Source organism: Saccostrea echinata, unplaced genomic scaffold (assembly GCF_033153115.1).
Source record: "Saccostrea echinata isolate AGI-Se365-2 ecotype Australia unplaced genomic scaffold, CSIRO_AGI_Sech_v1 ptg000062l, whole genome shotgun sequence".
Taxonomy (NCBI): Eukaryota; Metazoa; Mollusca; class Bivalvia; order Ostreida; family Ostreidae; genus Saccostrea; species Saccostrea echinata.
The window spans coordinates 3,941,248-3,966,325 of NW_026889811.1; the positions used below are offsets into that span (position 1 = coordinate 3,941,248).

Consider the following 25,078-nt stretch of genomic DNA (forward strand, 5'->3'; position numbering starts at 1 on the left):
AGTATTCTCTTCCGTAAAACGTGGCGCTTTAAAAAGCCTATGATTTGCAATATCCATATTCACAGATCCAAGCCTGTATTCTGTTGTCGAAGAATCCAAATTTGGACTTTCTTTGACCTTTTCAAACAGACTATTTAAAACTTTCAAAAGGACAGAGTAAAGTTTGGCTGCGAATGTGATGAGGACCTAACTGTTTATTTACATAGGATTTGATCACGTGACCAACTTCATGTCATATCCATATGAAACTCTAAAAATGATTTCTTATTTCTTAAAAGGACACTTTTATTTAACTTGGACCGAAAGCATGAAGAATTGAGATGAATTGAGATGTTTTACTTAACAAAGAAATAGGAAAGAAAGAACAAAAAATGCTTGCCAAGAAAAAATAAAAGAAAAAAATCTGTATACATTTTAAGGAATGAATCAGAAATGAAAAAAAAATTGCTAAAATACATCGTACTAAAGGAGAATGAAGCAGGAATTTGGCAATAAATTATTTTAAAGAAGAAAATACAATAAACACACGAATCACAGAATAAATAATTGATTTTAAACTTTGAAATAGAATAGGTGTGAATATCTGGTATACTCCAGTTCCACATAACTGATTGCACATTGTTCAACATTAAAGCGCTTAAGTACCTGACATTATCACATAATTTGTCTCACAACTAAAATTGAATTATTCGTGTTTCAAGAGACATTTTGGTATAATTTCTTATATTACAATGATTTCATATCTTATACAGTGCATGAATATATAAAATAGCTTTATTCTATATTCTTATGAAAGTCTCTATTGTTATAATCTTGTAATACTGCTATAAGACGTATGTCTTCTGCAATAAAGAAATTGAATTGAAAGTGAAAGTGAAATTTGTCTCAATTACGAACACATTGATGATTTAACGAAGTAGAATTCTGTTATTTTCATTTACAGAGTCACTGAGAAATCATCAATACGGTAAATTAATTTTTTAAGTACATTTCTTTTTTATCAGTTTGTGTCAGGTATGAGTAAATGAAATTTATAAGATACACAAAACAAAAATAAACGAATTCAGCATCTGGCAATGGATTAAGCGTCAAATGAATGTTTTATATATAAATGAACATCTTTATACTTTACTACAAGCATAACAAAACGAACATCATATACGGAAATAAGCTCCTTCTAGGATTATAAAAAAAATAAAATCTTTTAAAGAACGACTGACTTCAATTTTTACATAGCTTTCTCAACATGACGAATGAAAAACATTTCTGACATAAAATATTGCATATGCACATGTAGTTCGTAACGATATTTTTACGTAGTACTTTTTTCTATAGGCCAACTTAAACTGATTATTTTACCCATTCCTAAGCACCTTAATGAAATTTGGCTTCAAATTGTTATCTTAATGTAAGACTAAATACAGATTAAAATTCTCTTTCTCTCTCTTTGAGACACAAAATCGGGTAAGGGTAATAAATTCAGTTCATACGTAACACTAAACATACATTTAAATATAAATAATAAAATAAAAGAAGGTTTCAAAAAATTGCATTTAAACATTGCGATTCACAACGACAAACATATCCACAGTAAATTTTTATTGTTGTTTCTTCCAGAGGTGAGAATTCACAGGTAGGTAGTGGTCCCCATTCTGACACACGCTGTGGGGATCAGACCACACCTCTCCCCCACCTTAACCTGGGTCATCCCCGCCTTCATGTCCCTCATGAATTCCACCTTCTGTCCTATCTCCACTGTCAGCTCAGACGGACTCTAGAGAGAATATATATAATAAAAGGTCAAAGGTTAACTCTTATGACAATTTTGTATGACATATTTGTCTTATTCGATTTACAGGTCTAATTTGCACACTTATTCACAATAATCATGGTAAAAGTAATAGTGCTTTTCATTATTGCTATAGTGAATCAAGATTTACATTCTGGTGATCTTTTCGGCCAGAAAATTTATTTAGACTTTACAAAAATAATGCTTAAAGTTTTGCAATTTTCTACCTTTTTTTACATTTCAATAAGTATATACATCAGTAAGCAATTCTTTCATCAGATAGATTTGAACGAGACAAGACGAGACATGACTAGACTTCCTGTAGAAGGAGAGGAGATTTATTACCTTTGCTTGATAAGACTTGAGAATGTTAACCAGTGATCCGGGCGTTAGACCTGGTCCAGAAGGCCTGGAATCTTTGTAGAAAGAAAGTAGTACAGAGCATGCGCAAAAATACTCAGATAACAACTGGACAATCTGACAAGAAATGCATAAGACTTTGATGTACAGTATATATGTTGAAAGCAGAGATTAAAAAAGTGGTTTCCTCAAAATCATCTAACAGACTGCCATATACACTTCAGAATGTTTTTAAAGAGCAAGAAACAAAAATAGATTAGTAAAATACAGAAAACACAAGACGTGCAATTGAAATGCAGAGCACTTCAGATAGGAAAGAGAGCATATTATGAGAGCTTTTAAAATTATGAATATTAGTACTCTCTCAAGAGACAAGTAGATACAAAAATAAATGGGATGGTTACAGTGTGCAACAGTGACATGCTATATAATTACAGGCAGTACGTGTCCGCTCCGATTTACCTTGGAAAACACGAGCATAAGAATATTCCCCAGACGGTATGGCTCCCGCCAAAGCATAATGCTCGTCAGCTAAGCATGCGTGGAAATTAAAACAGCAAAACAATTAATTCTCAGGGTTAGTAAGACAAAATCAAGGATTTTTGTAATCTATTAACTTTTTTGTATTCTTTTTGCAATTGTCTGGTAAAACAAACATAGCATTAGGTTTAACAAGCAACCGTGTACGGAACAAAATTGTTGTATATAAATTTGATGCAGTTATTCTACTGCTTTCTTCTACCTTCGTCAAAGGAGATGAGCGGCCCCTCAGAGGGCCTGGGTGGTGGTACTCTAGGCTGCTGGATGGGAGGCAGTGGCTGTGGGGGTCGCATCGTGTGGCTCCGAGGTGGTGTACTGGGGGCTCGTCGGTCGTAGTCTTCAAAGACTATCGGCTCTGTAGTGTAGTAAAAAGTTCATCTTATATTCCTTTTTTATTTCACTTGTCATTTAGAAAAAAAAATCACTCTAATAATTGACTATCTCTGCAATGTGTTTCATGGTTTATGTTTCAATAAAATCAACAAACATTCAAGTACAACGTACATATATCAAACATACACTAGAGAATTTATATTTTGCTAACCTGGTCTTCTCCCTGATAATTTGTTGTTATCTATGAATTCTTGTAGGTCTTTTGATATATCACAGTATTGCAAGACGTTCCGAACAGCTTCAGCGCACTGTTCAACACAAAAGAAGAAACTGTTTATCAAAGCTTATAACCAATCAAAGGCAAAAACAAAGAGTGATAAAAAAGAAATGGGTACATCACATAAGCTTTGTCTATTGGTAAACAAAAGATATAAATTACAGGTAGGTGAGTACTCAGTATAAAGAGCGCCGATTATAAAATAAAGAGCTACCGGGTAGATACCAGGAGAAATTACGATGATAAATTATATACGTGTTTCATCGCTGTATCGCTATTCTCTTCATTGCACCGATTGTCATATAAATATCGCACAATAGTGTATTCAATGATATGCTTTCAAGCTAAGAGATCAACTTTTCTTTCGCCAATATTCAATCATTCAGAATAAAAACTGACCTCGTCGTGATCCACGCATGCTTTAGAGTCTACATTGGTACACTTCCATATGCTATCTCTAAAAAAGCCGACCCTCTGTTCCTCCAAGCGCTGGAATTGCTGTGGATAAAATGATATATATGTCAGATCAATATGAGATGTTTAATTTAATACATTATTACAAGTAACTGAATTAAGAGGGGATACAAAACATAATGACAAATATTAATGAATACGTCTGAAAAGATCTAATTAATGAAATACGCAGTATATATAGATTTTGTAGGTATTATTTTGAATTCTTTTACAGTTATTGCCGAGATCGTTACAAACATTACAATCGTTCTCTACTCACATTACATTACAAACGATCTCTAATCACAATTATTTCATTATAAACAATATTTTCTAATCACACAAAAATTATATAAAACGTTTTCTAATCACACAAACATTAGATTTCAAACATTCCCTACAAAAAACATTACATAACAAACGTTCTCTAATCACACAAACATTACATTACAAACGTTCACCAATCACAAACTTCTCTAAATCAAACAAACATTACACAAACATAACAGATGTTCTCCACACAAGCAATAATTACATACAAGCATCCTCCATCTCCTTTTCAAACACATAAAATTTTACATTACAGCATGCATCCTTTGTTCACATAATAATTACATTACAGCATGCGTCCTTGGTTCACACAATAATTACATTACAGCATGCATCCTTGGTTCACATAATAATTACATTACAGTATGCATCCTTGGTTCACACAATAATTACATTACAGCATGCATCCTTGCTGCTCACATTAATTACATTACAGCATGCATCATGCATCCTTGGTTCACACAATAATTACATAACAAGCATCCTCCATCCTTTGTTCACACAACAATTACATTACAGCATGCATCCTTCGTTCTCACAATAATTGCATTACGAGCATTCTCCATTTCCTTTTCCCACATGTAAAATATTACGTTACAGCATGCATCTTTGGTTCACACAATAATTACATTACAGCATGCGTCCTTGGTTTGCACAATAATTAAATTACAGAATGCGTCCTTGGTTCACACAATAATTACATTACAGCATGCGTCCTTGGTTCACATAATAGTTACATTACAGCATGCGTCCTTGGTTCACACAATAATTAAATTACAGCATGCGTCCTTGGTTCACACAATAATTAAATTACAGCATGCATCCTTAGTTCACACAATAATTACATTACAGCATGCGTCCTTGGTTCACACAAAAATTACATTACAGCATGCATCCTTGATTCACACAAAAATTACATTACAGAATGCATCCTTAGTTCACACAATAAATTACATTACAGCATGCATCCTTTGTTCACACAATAATTACATTATAGCATGCATCCTTGGTTCACACAATAATTACATTACAGCATGCATCCTTGGTCCACACAATAATTACATTACAGCATGCATCCTTGGTTCACACAATAATTACATTACAGCATGCATCCTTGGTCCACACAATAATTACATTACAGCATGCATCCTTGGTTCACACAATAATTACATTACAGCATGCATCCTTGGTTCACACAATAATTACATTACAGCATGCATCCTTGGTTCACACAATAATTACATTACAAGCATCCTCCATCTCCTTTTCCCATATCTTCCTAGAGATCTCTACTGCCTGTACTGCATTCTTGTAATTAACATCTAACAACAAAGGACCATTTGTCAAATTATTTATTTACTTCTATGACGTAATAAACATTGTACTTCTAAAACAAATAGGCATTGTCGTCTTTAAATAATCTAGGTTATTTTTAACAGGTCCAGTACACTCTCTTGATTTAGCTATAAAGCTTTATTTAGCTATTCAGAAGAGCATTATAAAGCTATTTATATGCAGTTTTTCACAAAAGTGTTTTTCCTAAGAAATAGATAAAAATTTGCAAGTTTTTGACTTTTCATATGTGTACTATGAGCTATCAAAAAGCAACCCATATCAGAGATAGTTCTAACATTGCAGCATTTGAATGCATTTAAGCAAAAGATGTATTTCCATTGTTTGGATAACTGTACACCACCTTGCATGCGTTAAGGCGTGGATAAATATGATTGGTTTGCATAGTGCTGAATTATTACCAATCAATTATCTTGTTGATCATAATCGACCTTTATAATTCCATTCAAAAAGTAACTATTAGGTCACAAATCAATTGCTTTATATATAGCCTCAAAACTTTTATAACTTTGAGTTCAAAGTCTCTGAAGGAGACGCAATTTGATAGACAATGTTTACATGCACACTTTCCAGAAGAGTTCAAGCTTGAGTTCTATCACTTCACTAAAATGCGACTTTTTGTACATGTTGAAAAAATAACACTAAGTACAAAGTGTGATAAAATAGCTAAATCAAGCTAAATTCTGAATAGCATAATCCAGCTATACAGCTAATCCAAGTTATATAGCTAAATCAAGAGATTGTGCTGGATCTAATTAAATGTGGTTGAATGGTTTATTGAAATACATGTACTTTCTACTAATGCGAAAAAATATTTTGCAACCCTTAGGACAAGTGTGTTATTAGATCGATTTATTGTACAATGTATTTGGTTTTTTCAGATATGCATTACTTTTGTTCCTCGGCAACAAAACACGGAGTAGAATTTTCCAACAATGCATAATCTTTAAAAGCAATATATATTGACCCCTAACCTGCCTGTTGTTGGGCTTCGTCAGCTTTTTCTTTTGCCTTTCCGACCTATTGTCATTGAAAATATTAAAAAAGTGATAATCATATCTGGTATTTTGTTGTCTTCGTTGTTTCTTATAAAAAGCTACACATGTATCATTATATAATAGCAACTGTCAGTAAATCTTACCTTGGCTAAGTCTTTAGAGGTAATTGTCAGGTTAATTGCCAAAGAATTACTAATTATATTATTATACAATGATATGTTTTTTCCAGTAAGTTGTACCTTGGATAAGTCTTCAGAGGTAATCTTTACACTCTGTGGGGTCAAGTTAACATGATCACTGTTTTAGAAGTTTCTAATTATTAGCTCACGTGAGCCGAAGGTTCAAGTGAGCTTTTCTGATCAAAGAGTCTTCGGCGTCCGTCTGTCGTCTGTAAACCTTTCACATTTTCGACTTCTTCACAAAAACCACTGGGCCAATTTCAACCAACTTGCCACAAAGCATCCTTGGGTGAAGGGGATTTAAGTTTATTCATAGGATGTGCCACACCCCCTTTAACAGAGAGATTATTACGAATTTGTTAAAATTTGGTGGCATCTTTTAAGTGACAGCTTCATTACATACTCTAGATCTAAATTTGTTCATATCATAATCCACGGGGTAGGACAGGGCCACAAGAACGGGTCGAAGTTTTACATAGGAATAGGATATATCTTTAAAAAATCCTCTTCTCAAGAACAGTTAAGCCATTATTAGTAATATTAATAAGGATGCATCCTCAGGTAGTGTAGATTCAAGTTCAGTCAAATCATGACCCCGGGGGTAGAGCGGGCCACAACGGTGGGTCAAACTTTTACAAAGGAATATTTAGGAAATATTTTTGAAAATCTTCTCAAGAGCAACTAAATGCAAGTTATTATTAACTGTAGAATCAAGTTTGTTCAAATTATGACCCCAGGGGTTGGGTTTGGGGGGGGGCACAACAGATTGAGAGGGTCAAAGTTTTACATAAGCATAGATAGGAATCATCTTGAAATAAAAATCTTCTGCTCAAGAATAGCAAACCCATGATAAGTAATATTATTACAGAAGCATCCTCAGGTAGTGTAGATTCAAATTTGTTCAAATTTAGAGGGTGTGACCACAATAAGCGATCAGAGTTTTACATAGGAATACATAGGAAAAAATCTTTAAAAATCTTCTGCTCAAGATTAGTAATATTGATATGGAAGAATCCTGGGGTAGTGTAAATTCAAGGTTGTCTCCCCTGTAAACTTTTCACTGAATACTGATTTCTGTTTTTTTCTAGCCAGTGTGCTGAGGTGAGCGATGTGCCCCGTGGGCCTCTAATTATGTAGTGGTAGGTTTGCCATTAAGTCGTACCTTGGCTAAGTCTTTAGATGTAATCTGTACACTCTGTCGGGTTAGATTAATTATTGTCTAAGAATTAACATTATTATATAGTGGTATGTTTGTCAGTAAGTCGTACCTTGGCTAAGTCTTTAGAGGTAATCTGTACACTCTGTCGGGCCTGGTTAAACGTCTCCTCGGCTGCCTCCTTCTCTTTACACTTTGTGATGTATTTCTCTTTGCACTAGACAGAAGTAGAATTATTTGTTTATTATACATTTGTACATGTACCTAATGGCTCAAGATAGATTTACGTGACATCTTCCAACTTACCGACATACAGGCTTTGTATTTTTGGATTTTGTCATTTTGACTTGATTTTGTTCTGTCCTCGATCTAAATATAGAAGATGTATCAAAAATATTTAAAAGAGTCTCGTGTATCTAAATAAAAATTAAACGAACAAAACACAGTTATTTCCGCTTCAAATATAAAATTTGAAAAAAGGTCTCTTTAATTGAGGTTTTATTAGTGAAAAATATCCACTCATGAAAATCTTCAATTATAAAATATGCACGAAGTACCAAATTGAAACGATTCGTGAGAGGAAGAAGTAATCTAAGCATTTTAACAAATGAACCATTGTATGAGAAATTTTTAATTTACGGAAAGTTTTGTTTAGTGGTTAAGTATTCACTTCCAGCGCTCTTCATACTGAAACAAACCAAAACTTTATGAATTAATTTTGTATTTCAACCGACAAAAAATAACAAAATTGTAGAAATAACTGCTAATAGCAATTAAAAAATGTCTTCCTCTTAGTGTTCTTAAGCCTTCGTTTTTCATCATCAAATAGCAAATGACGACCAAGATGCTGGGTACTCACATTGTAAGAAAATTTATGCGTTTCACAACACAATTGTGGAGGTTTGAGATAGAATGGTTAAAAGGGCTCCGAGTGATCATTAACCATTTACACAATATTTCATCCTCTTTGCTTTTGGTTGGCTTTTGCATTTGTCAATTTATCATTATAAGGGAAAGGTGGGGGTCAATTAAAAAAAATACAAAAATTACATAACCTTGATTTCTTAATCAGTTAACATTTCTGACAGACTCAAGTGACATGAATGATTTGAAACATACATATCATTTCCAGTTCCCAATCCGAAACAATCACTCTATTGTTTTTTAATTGCTTCATGCATGACCACCGTTAACATGCAAACTTCAAACATATAAGCTTAACAGAGGACCATGTGTTCATTGTCATTTTGGCGTGAATATCATTAAGTATTCAGAGTTAAAAATACGTATAAAAGATATGTTCGTTTACATTTTCCTAGGAATCATATATACATATATATCTTAATTTTAGAATTTCCTAATAATTGTGTAGTAGTGCAGTAGATATGTCAGTAAATCATTATACAAATTTTGCCTTCGTTTTTTTTTTATCTAGACATATTCTTCCTTGATAGTATCATTTAATTTTTTTTCAATTTGCGTCTTAGTGCCCTGCGAAGCTGAGCGACTCCATGTAAACGAATGAGAGTTTTTAACACACACATTGGCTCAGGTGAGCTAGCTACTGATGTATTGGGCGGACGTGTCCTAAAATGCTCACCTGTTGTTTAATAGATTTATGGTCGTCGTCGAATTTGCTGAGCTCGTTGTAGAGTATTTGGAAGTCACTTCCTGCCTGTTCATGAGTTCGGGCGATCCTCTCTGTCTGAGTTTTTAGTTCCCTTACTGCCTTACCCAGGTCCCTATACGTAATCACAGGAGTATGAATTAGTAAAAGGCCTTAATGGCGTTTCTCATTCTTTTATAGTTTAAATTGTTAACTCTCTCTCTCTCTCTCTCTCTCTCTCTCCTATAGTAAGAAATTCTTGTATTATTTACTAGTAAACTTTAGAATAAACTTTTTTCATACAGAAACTCTTCCCCCACTATTATACATACCCGATTTCTTCTTTAGCCTCTAGTTTCCTGACCAGGGCTTGGATCGCTTTGCTGTACACCTGTTCTGCCTTGGCTCTGTAATAATAAACACCGACATATATATTAAGGTCATTGTGATAAACAATCTAAACTGATATTAAAATGAATTCGTTAGCGATATGTTTATGACCGCCCCTTCATCCTCGCTTAAAATTTACGATTACAAACTCTAACAAATTTCAGCTTATGTATTTTCCTTGTTATTATTTATGTTGTCTTAAACTGTCTTGTATATTCACACTGGAAAACCTTGGGACCGTGTAATACATTAATTTATAACCCTACCTTTCTTTGTAATAATCCTCTAACTCCTTTGACACCTTCCTTATGTCTTTGTTTCTTTTGGAGAGGATCTCAAAACCTTTAGTATTGGTGAAGTCGGGGTCCTGAATACACGAGCAAACAAAAAGTAGAGAATTCTAGAACCGGTTTGTAAAATCAACGAAAGGAGGTAATATAGGTTTAAACTCACGTGTTTTTTTTTTTTTTTTTTTTAAAAAGACAGAAATACGAATATGCAAATTGAACATTTCTGACACCTTTTAGACATACGAGTACTCGATGACAGCTGTTTATATAGCTTTATTAACTTTCTATCGTAAGATGTAGAGATAAAAACCCTTTGTTAATAAAACACGTCAACATATGTGAAACTAGAGCCTATAAATCATTTAAAACATCTATCTTTATGTGTATGTAAAAAAAATAGAATAATAAACGTTTCTAGCGATTACCTAGTAATTCAAGTATTACACAATTGACCGAATTTGAATACATACCCAGAAAGCGTCCACATACTGTGTTGTCCTCGTCATTATTTATATTCCCTCCCGTGACCTATTCACGTGTAATGCACGTCCCTTAAAGTAAAACATAAAACCGCAAACGCTAAAACACAAACGCCACGAATGAGAGCTCTAAAATTAAATGTGAATTATGAGTAAACAATTAAGATCCAGGAAGTAAAATAAGTTCATAGCAAGGTGTAAGTATGTATTGATAATTATTTTATCAGTTAGGTCGCTGTGGGTCCTCCGAGTTACAGGGTCTTAGTGTGATGTTCAAAGGAAAACGCCATAAATAAACTTCCCTTTTAATTAGCTACGAATTCCCTCGAGACAAGTAAATAAAAGTGCTGCGTAAAGTGTGCACTCCTTTTTAACTTTTAAAATGCTAATATCTTGAGGAGTAAACCCACTGAAGAGGCTTATATCGCTTCCTGGTTTATTTAAAGAACAGAAAGCTTTGATCCGCGCCTATTTTATCGCGTATATTTAAATACCTTGTATCATTCATTCAGAATTACTTTAAGCTACACCCATGAATAATAGATGTAATGAAATGCGATGCCAAAGATAATTGGATTATATTGACTTAAACACAACGATAAGATCCTTTGTCTTGCATATTAAACAACAAAGCACAATCTTAAACGTTGTCATTGGTAAAGCATTAGTTTGTCTATACTGGAATGTCTACATTAGTTTGTCTATTCTGGTATGTCTATTTTGTATATTACTGATGATAGTCCTCCACTAGAGGTAAGTACAATCATACTTCACTGTACATCATTGAAAACATTTTTTTTGGCATTCATGCTAACCTAATTGGCAATGTAAATTCTTTTAATTTCCCCCCTTATCCATTTCAGATATGTCAGACACGAACGCGATAAAGAATCTGGATTCGCGGGTTTTCTCAGTCACATGTCGCCGATGTAACCACGTGTATAATGACGAGGATCATCAACCACGTCTGTTACCATGCCTACATGACGTATGCCTGGACTGTCTGTGCGAACTCGTCTTTGATGAGATTTTGAATTGCCCGGAATGTAAATCAGCACACGAGACTTCGGAGAATGACGTCACTCTATTTCCAAAGGACCCTGTCAAGATGCGATACATTGCAGAGAATACCCAAACCCAGACAGAAGTCTACTGCGACTTCTGCGATCAAGAACCGAAGGCAACACATCGTTGTATGGATTGTCTTGATAATCTTTGCTCAGAGTGCCTGCAAATTCATCAGAAGTACAAGAAGTACCGCGATCATGGTATTGTTTCACTTAAAGAGTATGCAAATTTGCAACAACATTATGTTATGTCTTCTTCAAAATGTAAAGCTCCTGGGCATTCAAATGAGCGATTAAAATTTTTCTGTAGCAATAAAAGTTGTGAACGGTGTCTGTGCTCATTATGTGTGATTCCCCACATTGAAGACAACCACAAAGTAAAAACAATTGAAAGTGTGTTTGAGACTAGATTAAAGAATATCAAAACCATAGAGGCAGTTTTGCAGCATCAAAGTGATGGTGTTGATGACACCATAACGTTGATTAGGGACGAAATCAGCAACGTGGATCGACTTAGCGAGGAAGCTCTGGGGGACGCCGACTTTACGTTTAATCTCCTGATGAAGCAACTTGAAAGAAGAAAGTCCGAAGTGAAAACATTCATCCAATCAAAACAAAAGAATAAAAGGGCACTCCTAATGGAACAAGAAAGGAAATTCCAGATGCATAAAAACGTTATAGAGGATGGCAGAAGTTACCTTAAAAATATATTGGAGAGTGGAAATAAACCAGAATTTATTAACCTTGAACGAATCATTAGAGAACAATTCTTGAAGCTAACAGATCAGGATAATAGATGTCTTCCTTGCATTAACTCTACCGTTCGTTTCTCCTCTCAGAACATGCTAGAAGAACTGAAGGAGAGAATCGATATCTTCGGTACCACTGTATTTTCAAATGCGTATGCACCCTATACCAAAATGTATATTCCATCTCTTGCACATGTTGAAGAAACTATTGAAATTAGAATTGAGTTGTTTGATCAACATCAAGTAGGCATTGAGGAAGAAGAAATGGACGTCCAGGTTTGTCTTGTAGATCCCAGTGGAAAGGTAACACGATCCTTGTGCCCGTGTGAGAGAGAGGACGGCGGTCTTCTAAAGACACAATTTCGTGTGGATGTGACTGGTATCTATAGCGTGGAAGTCTTTATACATGGACGGCCATTTTACACCCATAGCCAGCAGCTGGACATTATAGAGAGACCACTGTCACCTGATGGTAGGTTGACTGTTATTGGTCATTCCTGTTTCACAAGTACTATAAGTTCTATGAGATCCAGAAGTTTAAGTTTATTTGACTGAGAAAAATATTTGACATTAAAGTTAATTTTTCATTCTCAATAGAATATCTTATTCTAAAAATAAAATTTAAAATCTCAGATCTCACGGGAAAAGGGGAAATTAATTTAAATGCAGTTTATCGATTGTGACGGCTCCTAAAATAATAAAAAATAATATACAGAATTATAGACACTCGAAGCAATTTATTTTGTTGCTTACTAGTTGAAGTCTTGCACACTTTCACTTATTTCAATAACCTATTTGTAGATGGTGTTCAATGCATTGATATTATGAAAAGTCCCATTCCTGATTTAGTTCTGTCACAAGGTTTGTAACCATTATATATATATATATATATATATATATATATATATATATATATATATATATATATATATATATATATATATATATATATATATATATATATATACTAATGTTTAGTCAATTAAGGTATCCGATCCTCATTATATCCGATTTTATATAATGTATGAAATAGAGAATATTCAATGTTTTGTAGTTGGATATGGAATTGCGAAGCACCAGTGAAAATATAAAAAAAATCCTGTCTCACGAGTGAATTGTGAATTTTTTTTGCATATTTCATTTTCTTTGAATTTCTTTTGCCTCTGTCTTTTGTTAGTTAACACAATGCCAGTCTGTGACGTTATTTTTGAGCGGTTGAGACGTCATAGCTTAGCAATTGTGAGATTAAAAACATTGTAACATTTTAGCAACATATTTGGGAAGAAATTGGTAGTTTTAGTCTCTATCAAGATGGTTTAGTTACTCAATCTCTATCTTATGACAGGCCAGAAATTATTCTTTACTTACTTTGATATCCTTTCACACTGTGATAGAATATCACTTTTGTTTCCTTTCACACTGTGACAGAATATCACTTTTATTCAATAAATAAATAACAGTATTTCACTGTTGAAAATGTAATAAATACTTTTTTAATCTGATGTTTTACGAACGATAAACAATCTAGTGGCAGGTAATTCTCATCACGTGGTGTCTTGATAGAAATCACCAAATAACAGACACTTATTCTTAATCAGTATTTGAGTTATGGTTAAATATACCAGTGTTCTCATGGTTATCATTAACATTTTTTTTAAATTGCAGATGACATGAAGCCTTTGACTTCTCCAAGGAAACCCATCAATTCAGGTTCATCCGGATTAGAGCGCTACCGAATGACCTATACCTGTAACACACTAGTAGCTAACATTCAATAAATCATACTCAATATATAAAGCCTACTTGTGTATTGATTTTTCTTTTACTTTCAGGTCCCCCTTTTCATCTTGATGAGTCAACTTTACACAAGAACTGCTACATTTCTCGAAATAAGCTGATAATTTCCAACACATCTACAGCGGTATCGCAGTATCAGACGACCCTTATCAACAAGGGCAGCGTGTACAATGGAATTGCCGGCTCCATCTGGTTCTTTTCTCCTTGTGCAGCGTATTTTGAAGTCGAAATAAAGTATGACATCTGGGAAGATCTTAGTTTCAGTGATGTCATATGTGACGTCATTATTACTAATTTGGAAATGTCTGACTTTACGTCACCTACTCGACATCACAAGTTTGGCTGGAGCTTCTCTGTCTTGTTTTGTGAGAAATGTCACCAGGTCTGCATTGAGTGCTGGGATCACGGTCACCTTGTCAGTCATTTACCTGTCGGTCTTGTATATAGGAAGTCTTCCCTGAGAAAAGTAATCGGGATATTCGTGGATGATACAAATGGCTGTATATCCATCGTGGACACAACAGAGTCGGATCTCATCGTACGATTTGATGACGTCATGTTTGAAAAACCTCTTTGGCCCGCTTTTTGTCTACACCCTTCAGGGAAATTTACTGTTGAATTAAAAATAAGAACTGGTCAACAAATTAACAAAATCCCGTCTCATCTTTTACCTGTTTGACAGGTGTATAAGGCATTTAATGCACTTGATACATGTTTAGTGTTAATATAATACTTAAAGCACTCGATAAATGTCGAGTGTTAATACAATACCGTAAAGTTGATTTATGTCGATTTTCAATAAATAATTTTAAAATACGATTGATTTATTTTCAGTTTCAATGTAATTTTTGCAGAAAATGTGTTAGAAAACAATGATATTTATTTTTAAGATAAGTCGTCCACAAATATGATTATCTGTACTTTATTCAATTATATTTTGTTTGTCATTGCAGGAAAATGTGAACGATCGAAGTTTAATGGTATCATATTTTGTAAGAAAAAAGTTGCATTTGAACCAAGAAATAAAACTTATATAACGGGCGTATGTACTTTGTAATTTGTTGGGAGACTCCATAAATAGCAATGTCCTACCTCTAGGTTTATCTATGCAGAACTGCCCTATAAATTCTTTTCTGGCCATTCGGTATGTATCGGCATTCACTATGGTGTTGAAATATTTGGTCACAATTTGTTTTTGTATTACATTTCATGGGACAGGCGCAGCCAGTGAATTGTTCCACAATGCAGATTTTGAAAGCACTTCCTTTTCCGGAAATTGGGTGGCTATTGATTGTACCATGACTTCCCGAACAGATGATAAATATCATGGAACGCGCAGTGTCATGGTCTCTCATAGGCGAGTAAAATGTTGCATTTCTTCCTCGTTTCCCGTTTTTGTGGTTGTAGCATTGCTATTTACTTTGCCTTTGTTTTGAGTAATTGTTTCTAGACCTGTTTCTGAATTATCTGTTTATTCATGAGAATAAGGCTTACTTGTTCTTGTGTAAATCTGTCATGTTGCAGACATCATGCGTGGTCCGCAGTCCTACAGACCTGCGAAGAATTACGCGGTTAAGATGTACTTCAAGCTCCTTAACCTTCCCTCTGGACACGCTTATGCCGAAGTCAAACTGAACGTGGCTCTTACTGTTAACGGTATCTTACAAAAAGAAAGTTACTATATGATATTTGACTCTCAAAGAGATTTTTGGTACTGAAAATAATATTTGATAGAATAAGTGACAATTAAACACACATTTCTAAGCTCAGTTTCTGTCATTAATTTTCATAGCTTTTCTATTTATACAATTCGTATCAACCGCCTTTTTATCGTTAAGGAAAGTCAAAGTACTTCATGCTGGCTAAGCTTCCTATGCAACAGTTAAATTTTGGATGGACGGAAATAAGTGGCGATTCTCATGCTCAAAATGGTTGGTTAATCTATTTTGAATTATGCTATACCCTCTTTGATTTTACTATTAAAAAAACTTATCCTGCTTTTTCTAATTTCATACAACATATTTCAAACAAACTGTTAGGCCTTTATTTTTATAATAAAGAGCAAGGTTCACTTTATGCATAAAATGGCCCTGTAGATATACCAATTCATTGACTAACACTTTATGTTCCATTTTTAACATCAAGATAGAGACTTAGTACTTTCATTTTCTATTAAAAATTTTTCTCCTTAAAGCCAAGGTCTTGGAAAACAAGCTTCATGGAATTGCAGTGTTTCTTGAATTTTAAGGAAAACAAGTATATTTGAGTACTTTAACAGAAGAGAAATAATATGAGCGCACCCTCTGATCTAAAAAATAAAACATGTTTTGTAATCCTCAGAAATAGTTCTATCATTTAATAGTTGCATATTTTAGATCAGAGGTTGCGCTCATTAAATATCGAAAAATAGCTTTAAAAATTAGCTGTTTTTGTAGAATTTTTCAGGATATTAGGAAAATGACGCATTTCATGACGTCATAATGCATTGGCTAGCCGGAAAATTACGTCATTTTTGATAGATACGCAGTCATCAAAGGTCTAAATGATATTTAATGCAATGTCAACTAAAACCAAGCAGTTTCAGTTTTTCTGAAATTCCCAGGGCCAAAAAAGGCCCTAAATGAACCTTGTTCGTTAACTAATTTGTCTACCTGATCAATACATAGGTGTTTTATGCCCTGTCTACAGATTTGTATTGTTTGTAGTTTTTTTAATCACTGTCCGTTATCTTCACCCTTTTCATTCTTCTAGGAACCACCGTCGCTTATACATATATTGAGATACCAGACATATCAATCAATTACCTGGTGGACTTCGCCAGTGCCCAGGAGCTACCTCATAATTCCCACTGGATGTCAGATGCCCAAAATAGAATCAACAACATCCGAAAGGCTCCCGTCTCATTCAAGTGAGTTAAACAATCTTTTAAAATGCTTCTATGCTTCTCCTCGTCAGTATATGTCATTTATGGCGTAATATGACTTCAAAGCAGAGTTCTTGTCTTTCCATCTCTCATTTTCCTGCTTCACTTTATCATGACTCGTCATTGATGACGAAATATGGCTACACATTACAGGTCTTTCCTGATCATTTTGGCCCATATTGCTCAACTGGATTGAAAGAGGCGTATCCTACCGAAAGCTATTATATAAAAATTAGAAAAAAGCGTAAGAATATTTAATTGGAAGAAGTTTTTTGTCAGATTTTCCCCCGCTACAATTTACTTTTGGTAGTGGTTAATTGGTCAAAAATGTTTTAAAAAAAGGAGTAAAATTAATGTAACTGATCTGGAAATGATTTTGCTTATGAAATATCTGTCAATTACCTGTTTGTTATATATAGCTTCACTGGCTGCCGGTAGAGTTTCGTTGCCAATTTAAGACTCTTGTCTATGCATACAAAGCACTCCACGGACAAGCTCCAACATATATTTGCGAACTAATTGAGCCGTACACACCTTCGCGTAGCCTCTGCTCAGAATCATCAAATATTTTAGTGGTTCCGTCAACAAGGACTGTGACATATGGGAATAGACGATTCGACAGAGCTGTGTCTACCTTATGGAACTCTCTCCCTTTGTATCTTAGAAAATGTTACTCAATAAAAATTTTTAAGAAAAAGCTAAAAACTTTTCTTTTTAAAAAGACATATGACTTGTAAATAGACTGTGTATTTAATCCTTTAATTACATTAGGGTGACTACATTTTAAATATTTATCCTATTTATCTTATTTTTAGTATTTTATGTATAGTGTGGACACTGAAATTTGATACATTTATCTTATAATTTCATATATGATTGCTGTAAATTTTATTGTTTTATATAATATGCTTGTACAGCGCCTTAGAGTTTAATATATAGGGCGCTCTATAAATGTTTAATAATAATGATAATAATAAAAGCTTCTCCACTGTTTTTGGCCCTTTTTGTACATATTTCATGCACTTTTGAAAATGCTTCACTGACTGGGTTAGGGATAAGCGATAAACTGTTTTAACACTTCATTTATTAAATGTATGTATTTGTTTAATTATCTAGATTGCCACAGTAGTTAATGCACGTGGTATATCGATCGAGGTATGCATGAATATTGACATAAATTGTTTTTGAGAAGAGGAGCGGAATCTTAGCAGCTCTCATTATACTGATGATTTTCGGATCAATGTAAAGTTCATGACGATTGACCCATTTCTCGAAAGTTATTGCCCTTGGACATTGAGAATTTCTAATCCATCACCATTTTCCGGGTTTCACCAGCCTTATGCTTTGAAAATATTCATGAATTCATGCACTGTTTTCCTGATTATTTTCTTCTGATGTGCTGGTTTATAATAAGTAATGATGTCCACCAATAATTCAATAAGAGTAATGGAATGTATGGAGATAATGAACAGTATTCAAGCTCAAAAGTCCATTAAACAATAAAAATTTTGGAGCAGAGCAAACACGGACCTCGAAAAAATAAAAGGTGGTATCAGGTGCCATGGAGGAGTGAGCATCCCCTGCCGACCGGTCACACCCGCCGTGTGCTCCTTGTCATGATCGGGTAATAACGGAAATATCCGTCGACAATTCAGTGTGTAAATAATGCCTAACAATTAGTATGAAAAACGTCAGTCAGCATTTAACTTAATGATAAATTGTATTTGCTGACAAGGTCATTTTATCGACCATAGAACTTACGAAATGACGACCCCAGACGAGACCGCTGATATTCCCGTTCCATCAACCCAACCCGTCTGCCAACAACTTACCTTGCTTCAGAAACTGCCCACACGCAGAGCACGCCCTTGCGCATCGAATCAACTGAAAGACACAAACCCCATATGCAGTCGATGAAGGTGTATTGCCGCATAAGTAAGGGAAGTTGACGATTGAAAAGTTAAAGTCATCACGTTTACTATAAAATAAAAAAGAAGTTGTAATATGATATTCAAATTTGCTTCATTTTCATTAATTGATCTTTTAAAATTTGAATGTAACAGGGGGCATTCATGTCTTATTGACACTTTTCGGCGCTATAGGTACACAGATGTCCATACAAACGTACTTTACGTGTTGTGAAAATATCAAAACAGGCTTTTCATGCTTGATGAGACTGATTGATTAATTCATGTTGTTTTACGTTCCATTTGAGAATTTTTTACTCACATAGAGACGTCAACGTATATCGGTGAAGGGTTTCAAATTCAGACCTTTATTCGGCAATCAGTGCCATTGAGTGGTGAGGATCTTTATTGTGACAACGCCTACCGTGACACAGGGCTTCGGGTTTTTAAGGTTTCATCCGAAAGACTCGCAACTTTCACTTCTAAGTGCCGAGAGCTTGGCAAAGGAATAGTCGCTACCTAATTTTTATCGACTTAGGTCTGTTGCGAACGGAGCTTGAACCCACGACCTTCCGATGATGCTATAATGTGTATTTGCCATATCACAAAGTATTCCTGTATTTCTGGACTTTCTTAAGTCCGTTGATTGGCTTTCAAGATATTTGTCCGTATACTTATGTATTAATGTTATAATATTATACATCTTCTTTTTGTGAAGTTGGTCCAAAAGAAACGAAATTTTGCTTTTGGAACTGCTGTGGTCGCTCAATCCATGACCGACCAATCAGTCAGAAAAGGAATATCAGGACTTCGTGTACAATAACTTTGAATGGGCAATCTTTGAAGGTGCCTTGAAGTGGATGGCCATGGAGTGGACAGAGGTGAGGCTAGTTTTGTTACTTAAATGACTTGGATAGAATAGCTGTGGTTCAATTACATTAGATGGATCTAGTAAAGGTTAAAGGAAAGAGATGGTTTATTTATTTAGGTGTTTTATTGGGGTTGAATGGTCAGATTTCTGTTCAATAGCTTAAATGAGATGTATTACGTCTAGAATAGACAGAGGTAGGCGTTAATTCATTACTTAAAGGTGATGTATTAGGGAAGAGTGGACAGAGGTAGACATTAATTCATTACTTAAAAGTGATGTATTAGGGAAGAGTGCACAGAGGTAGACAGACATAAATTCATTACTTAAATGTAATGAATTAGGGAAGAGTAGACAAAGGTAGGCGTTAATTCATTACTTAAAGGTGATGTATTAGGGAAGAGTGGACAGAGGTAGACATTAATTCATTACTTAAAAGTGATGTATTAGGGAAGAGTAGACAAAGGTAGGCGTTAATTCATTACTTAAAAGTGATATATTAGGGAAGAGTAGACAAAGGTAGGCATTAATTGATTACTTAAAGGTGATGTATTAGGGAAGAGTGGACAGAGGTAGACACTAATTCATTACTTAAAAGTGATGTATTAGGGAAGAGTAGACAAAGGTAGGCTTTAATTCATTACTTAAAAGTGATATATTAGGGAAGAGTAGACAAAGGTAGGTGTTAAATGATTACTTAAAGGTGATGTATTAGGGAAGAGTGGACAAAGGTAGACATTAATTCATTACTTAAATGTGATGTATTAGGGAAGGGTAGACAAAGGTAGGCGTTAATTCATTACTTAAAAGTGATATACAATGTATTAGGGAAGAGTAGACAAAGGTAGATGTTAATTGATTACTTAAAGGTGATGTATTAGGGAAGAGTGGACAGAGGTAGACATTAATTCAATACTTAAATGTGATGTATTAGGGAAGAGTAGACAAAGGTAGGCTTTAATTCATTACTTAAAAGTGATATATTAGGGAAGAGTAGGCAAAGGTAGGTGTTAATTGAATACTTGAAGGTGATGTATTTGGGAAGAGTGGACAGAGGTAGACATTAATTCATTACTGAAATGTGATGTACTTGGGAGGACAGGGATATGAGTGGTTCTATTACTTTAAAGGGTTCTTTGAGGTTTGAGTAGGAAGAAGTAGACATGATTCAATTTCTTTAAAACGTTTATTAAGATGGAATAGACAGGTTTTTTTTATTTTCAAAGTAAAATCTGTGGACTGTAAGATGACAAATTTCCTTACATAAAAAGGAGAGTAAACCAGATAATTCGAGGGATATTTTAACTCTGTTTACCTGCTTGTTTCATAATAGGCTGTTTTAAATTTTTGTTTTTTTTTCATGTTTATTTCAGAATCATATTAACTTAGACAGAGCGTTGAATGCTATTTCTGCATTGAAATCCCATGGGCAAGTATTGCACATCTGGAATACCTAAATTCAAGCAGCTGTATGAGTTACTAATATTCAAGATAAATCGTTGTAAAATATATGATTTTGATCATTACAAAATTAAAGTTCGGGGACACAACATGTTTTGGGATGTGGATCAGTATGTTCCCCAGTGGCTGAAAGGAAAATCCCAAAATGATCTTTTGTCTTCTATGAAAGGTCATGTGAACCAAGTGATCTCAAGGACGAAGGGGAAGTATGTTTCAGCATCGTATTTTGATTTATGTGTCAAAACTCAGCCATTGAAATGAAATTTAAAAAAAACAAAACAAGCCAACCCCTTCCCCCGCCTTCCGAAAAAATGAATTATTGATATTTTGTCATTGCTAATACTCTTTATTCTAATTCAAAATTTTCTTATATATGCAAATGTCTTGTCAAGTCAACAGTACTGTCACTATATAATATAAAGGGTTGACGGTGAATTGAAGAAGGCTCACATAAAAAACAAAAATTTGCATCAATATACCCTGTACAAAGTCCATATATTCTGAAGCAACTTTATTAAGATATTTAAATGTGTATATAGCTAATGTACATCGAATATTGGTTGAGAAAACCTATAACTGTATTCTAGTCATTATCATATTGAAAGCAGTGTAAATTTGGTTTAGAAATTATGAAGACAAAGTCCATCTTGTTGATAGGTTAGAACACTGGGATGTCAACAACGAGAATCATGGAGACTGGTTTGAACTTCACACATGTAACCCAGATATTGCAGAGAAGATGTTCCAGTGGATCCACCAACAGGAGCCAAACGTGAAACTGTTCCTCAACGACTACGAAGCCATCAACCAGCATTATTTTACAACAGTATGTTTAAATTGTTATCAATCAAATTCAAATACTACGACGTTTAAAAAAAAAACAAATAAAAATAACAAGAACAAAGAAGAGAAAAAAATACATCAAACAACGATCAACCCCCCCCCCCCCCCAAAAAAAAAAAAAAATTACAAAACACCGCAAATGTAAAATTGAATTAGATCAAATTCTACTCAGTGGTTGTGTAAAGATATTCATTTGAGAAAAGGAAATCAGATATGAAATATTGAAGATATGGTCATGTTCTTTGTCCAGGCGCTAAGAAATCAAGCATTACATCTTATAAAGGACGGGGTACCTGTTTATGGTCTTGGACTCCAAGGACATTTCTTTTCCCACAACATTGACATGGATGTTCTCAAAGTAATCATTATGCAATAATTTCAATTACCAAATGATAAAAATTAATGGAAGAAAAAAAAATGATTGGTACAGAACTTTTTCGAAGATAGATTGACTGATTTACAGTAACATTATTGCGAAATAACATTATCAGTCGAAACATTATTTTTTGTACTGTAAAGTAACACTACATATCTGACTTAAAGTATCGGCTGGATAAGCTTGCTGAGTCCGGGCTGAAGCTGTGGATCACGGAACTGACACTGTTTGACACAGATAGCAACAGAAAGGCCAGAACCCTAGAAAATCTCCTGACCTTGTTCTTCGGTCACTCGGCGGTAGAGGGCGTCTTATTCTGGGGATTCTGGGATAGACATATATGGCACACACAGGATGCACTATTTATTGGAGATAACATCACAGTAATGTGACTGAAAAATGATGATGATAATAATAATAATTGCAAGAAAAAAAAATCAGTTCTATACAACTCAGTATAGGTTTGAATATATAATAATGAATCAGGTGATTTGTGTTCACAGAGTCACTGAAATATAAAATTGTTTTAGCCAAATGCAGCTGGACAGAAATACCTTGATCTTTTCCACAAAACGTGGAAGACATACTTTGTTTACGATGTAAACCCTGGCAGTACAGTCAACATACAGGCATATTTAGGAGACTATCAACTGGACATAAAAAAAAATGGTCATCTTATTCACCAAGAGAATTTCAGCCTCGGCAAATCAGGAAAAGATATAACTATTTGCCTCACAAGTAAGAACTGATTCATAGACAACCTAACAGTTAAGACAATGTACGATTTAAACAAGAGAGGCTAACAAGTATTTTTTTTTCAAACGCAAGCGAAATTAAACGCTTGAGGGTATGACGTCACATATTTTGGTGATACACTGAGACCTTTAGTTATATCAAAGATCATACGAATGATTTTGTTGTTAATGTATTCATTTCATCAGATGATTCTATGAAGATGAGTAAGGAATTTAAGTTAAGCGGTTACAGTGTAAAAATATTTATGTTTTTCTTCTATCCTTTGATTTCAGGTGATCATCATGGAGTTTCACAGATTCTGTTTGGATAATACGCATAATTCGTTTATGTAAAGCAATATTATAAACAAATGAAACATGGAAGTTTTTCTTCAGTTTTTCATGGATAATTCAAAATTAAATAAATAAATAATATGTTTACTGAGGTTTTGACCTTGAACATTGACTTACTAATTAAGTATTATTATTTTATACTGTCAATATACTCTAAATCATTTGAACCATCAGATTTAGACGTAATATATTAGTATATTAAATGTATTGTCCAGAATGTAAAATCAGCACACGAGACTCCGGAGAATGATGTCACGATATTTCCAAAGACCCTGTCAAGATCGGACACATTGCAGTGGATCCCCAAATCCAGACAGAAGTATATTTTGATTTTTGTGATCAAGAAACGAAAGTTACATGTCATTGTCTATGGACTCTCTTCATAATCTATGCCCAGAGCGCCTGCAAATTTATCTGAAGTACAAGAAATAGATGGTTTTGTATCACTTGACGAGTATGCAAATTTGCAACACCATTATCTTATGTCTTCCTCAAAATGTAAAGCTCCTGGACATTCAAATGAGCACTTAAAATTTTTCTTTAGCAAAAAAATTTACGAAGAGTGTCTGTGTTCACCACGAGTGATTTCTCACATTGAAGAACTAGAGAGTAAAACAACTGACAGTGTGTTAAACACTAGATTTAGGAATATCAAAACCGTAGAGGCGTTTTTCAGTTCAAAGCGAGGATGTGAATGAGTCCATCACATTGATCAAGTATGAGATCAGCAACAGAGATCCTCTACCCGAAAAAGCTCTGGAGAATGTCGACTTTACATTTAATCATATGATGAAGCAGCTCGAAAAAAGTTTCATCCATTCAAAACAGGAGAATAAGGAGGCACTCTTGATAGAAAGAGAAAAGGAATTCCAGATACTTAAAAACGTCATGAAGTATAGCAGGAGTTACCCTACAATATTTTGTAGAGTGGAAATAAGCCCAAATTTATTAACTTTCATGAATCATTTGAGAACTTTTTTTGAAGCATAAAAAAGAAGGAAAATAAATATCTTCCTTTCTTTAACTCTATTGCTCGTTCCTTCTCTCAAAACAAGGTTAAAGAATTGAAGGAAAGCATCCATACCTTCGCACTGTTGTGTTTTCAAATGTGTATGCACCTTATACCAAAATGTATATTCGATCCCTGGCATATGTTGAAGAAACCTTTCAAATTAAACTTGTTTGACTAACTTCAAAAGTTCATCTTAAAAGAGAACATTGAGTGTCCAGGCTTGCCTTGTAGATTCTAATGGAAAGCTTTCAAAGTCCTTTTTGTGCGAGAAACAGTAGGTTGGTCTCTTGAAGACAATTTTCGTGTGGTGTGAATCAAAGGAAACAACAAGTTAACACAATCAAGAACAGATGCTTAAGACGGATTATGATGCTAGAATTGGAAGATCGAGTGAGAAGTGAAGACCTGTTACAGAGAACAAGAATGAGACTGATCAGTGAGGAATAAGCAGGAG

At 34.3% G+C, this 25,078-nt stretch overlaps 3 protein-coding genes across 5 annotated transcripts; 2 read left to right on the plus strand and 1 right to left on the minus strand.

Annotated features, from left to right (window-relative positions):
* Nucleotides 1-531: 531 nt before the first annotated feature.
* LOC133175481 (proline-serine-threonine phosphatase-interacting protein 2-like) lies at nt 532-10,731 on the minus strand. 3 transcript variants are annotated; one of them, XM_061310579.1, is made up of 14 exons: nt 10,525-10,731; nt 10,031-10,131; nt 9,707-9,781; nt 9,369-9,510; nt 8,075-8,137; nt 7,881-7,985; nt 6,410-6,455; nt 5,325-5,404; nt 3,699-3,797; nt 3,234-3,330; nt 2,892-3,044; nt 2,612-2,680; nt 2,135-2,205; nt 532-1,774 (listed from the first exon to the last, which is right to left on the minus strand). In XM_061310579.1, the coding sequence occupies exons 1-14, from the start codon at nt 10,558-10,560 to the stop codon at nt 1,628-1,630; spliced, it is 1,284 nt and encodes a 427-aa protein (XP_061166563.1). In that variant the 5' UTR covers nt 10,561-10,731; the 3' UTR covers nt 532-1,627. The 3 variants fall into 3 exon arrangements, with proteins under 3 accessions (XP_061166563.1, XP_061166564.1, XP_061166565.1); XM_061310580.1 differs by lacking the exon at nt 2,612-2,680 and having other exon boundaries at nt 10,525-10,730; XM_061310581.1 differs by lacking the exon at nt 2,135-2,205 and having other exon boundaries at nt 1,632-1,774; nt 10,525-10,730.
* A 659-nt stretch (nt 10,732-11,390) lies between these two features.
* On the plus strand, nt 11,391-14,899 carry LOC133175482 (E3 ubiquitin-protein ligase TRIM23-like). Its single transcript, XM_061310582.1, has 4 exons — nt 11,391-12,821; nt 13,151-13,210; nt 14,015-14,098; nt 14,182-14,899. The coding sequence occupies exons 1-4, from the start codon at nt 11,399-11,401 to the stop codon at nt 14,823-14,825; spliced, it is 2,211 nt and encodes a 736-aa protein (XP_061166566.1). The 5' UTR covers nt 11,391-11,398; the 3' UTR covers nt 14,826-14,899.
* A 776-nt stretch (nt 14,900-15,675) lies between these two features.
* LOC133175303 (anti-sigma-I factor RsgI6-like) lies at nt 15,676-23,590 on the plus strand. The gene is given in 13 exon segments (XM_061310398.1): nt 15,676-15,802; nt 15,985-16,077; nt 16,898-17,058; nt 18,186-18,224; nt 19,695-19,757; nt 19,759-19,857; nt 21,218-21,273; nt 21,374-21,511; nt 21,963-22,131; nt 22,399-22,506; nt 22,692-22,907; nt 23,055-23,262; nt 23,553-23,590. Coding segments are annotated over 13 exon segments (1,515 nt in total).
* Nucleotides 23,591-25,078: the final 1,488 nt, after the last annotated feature.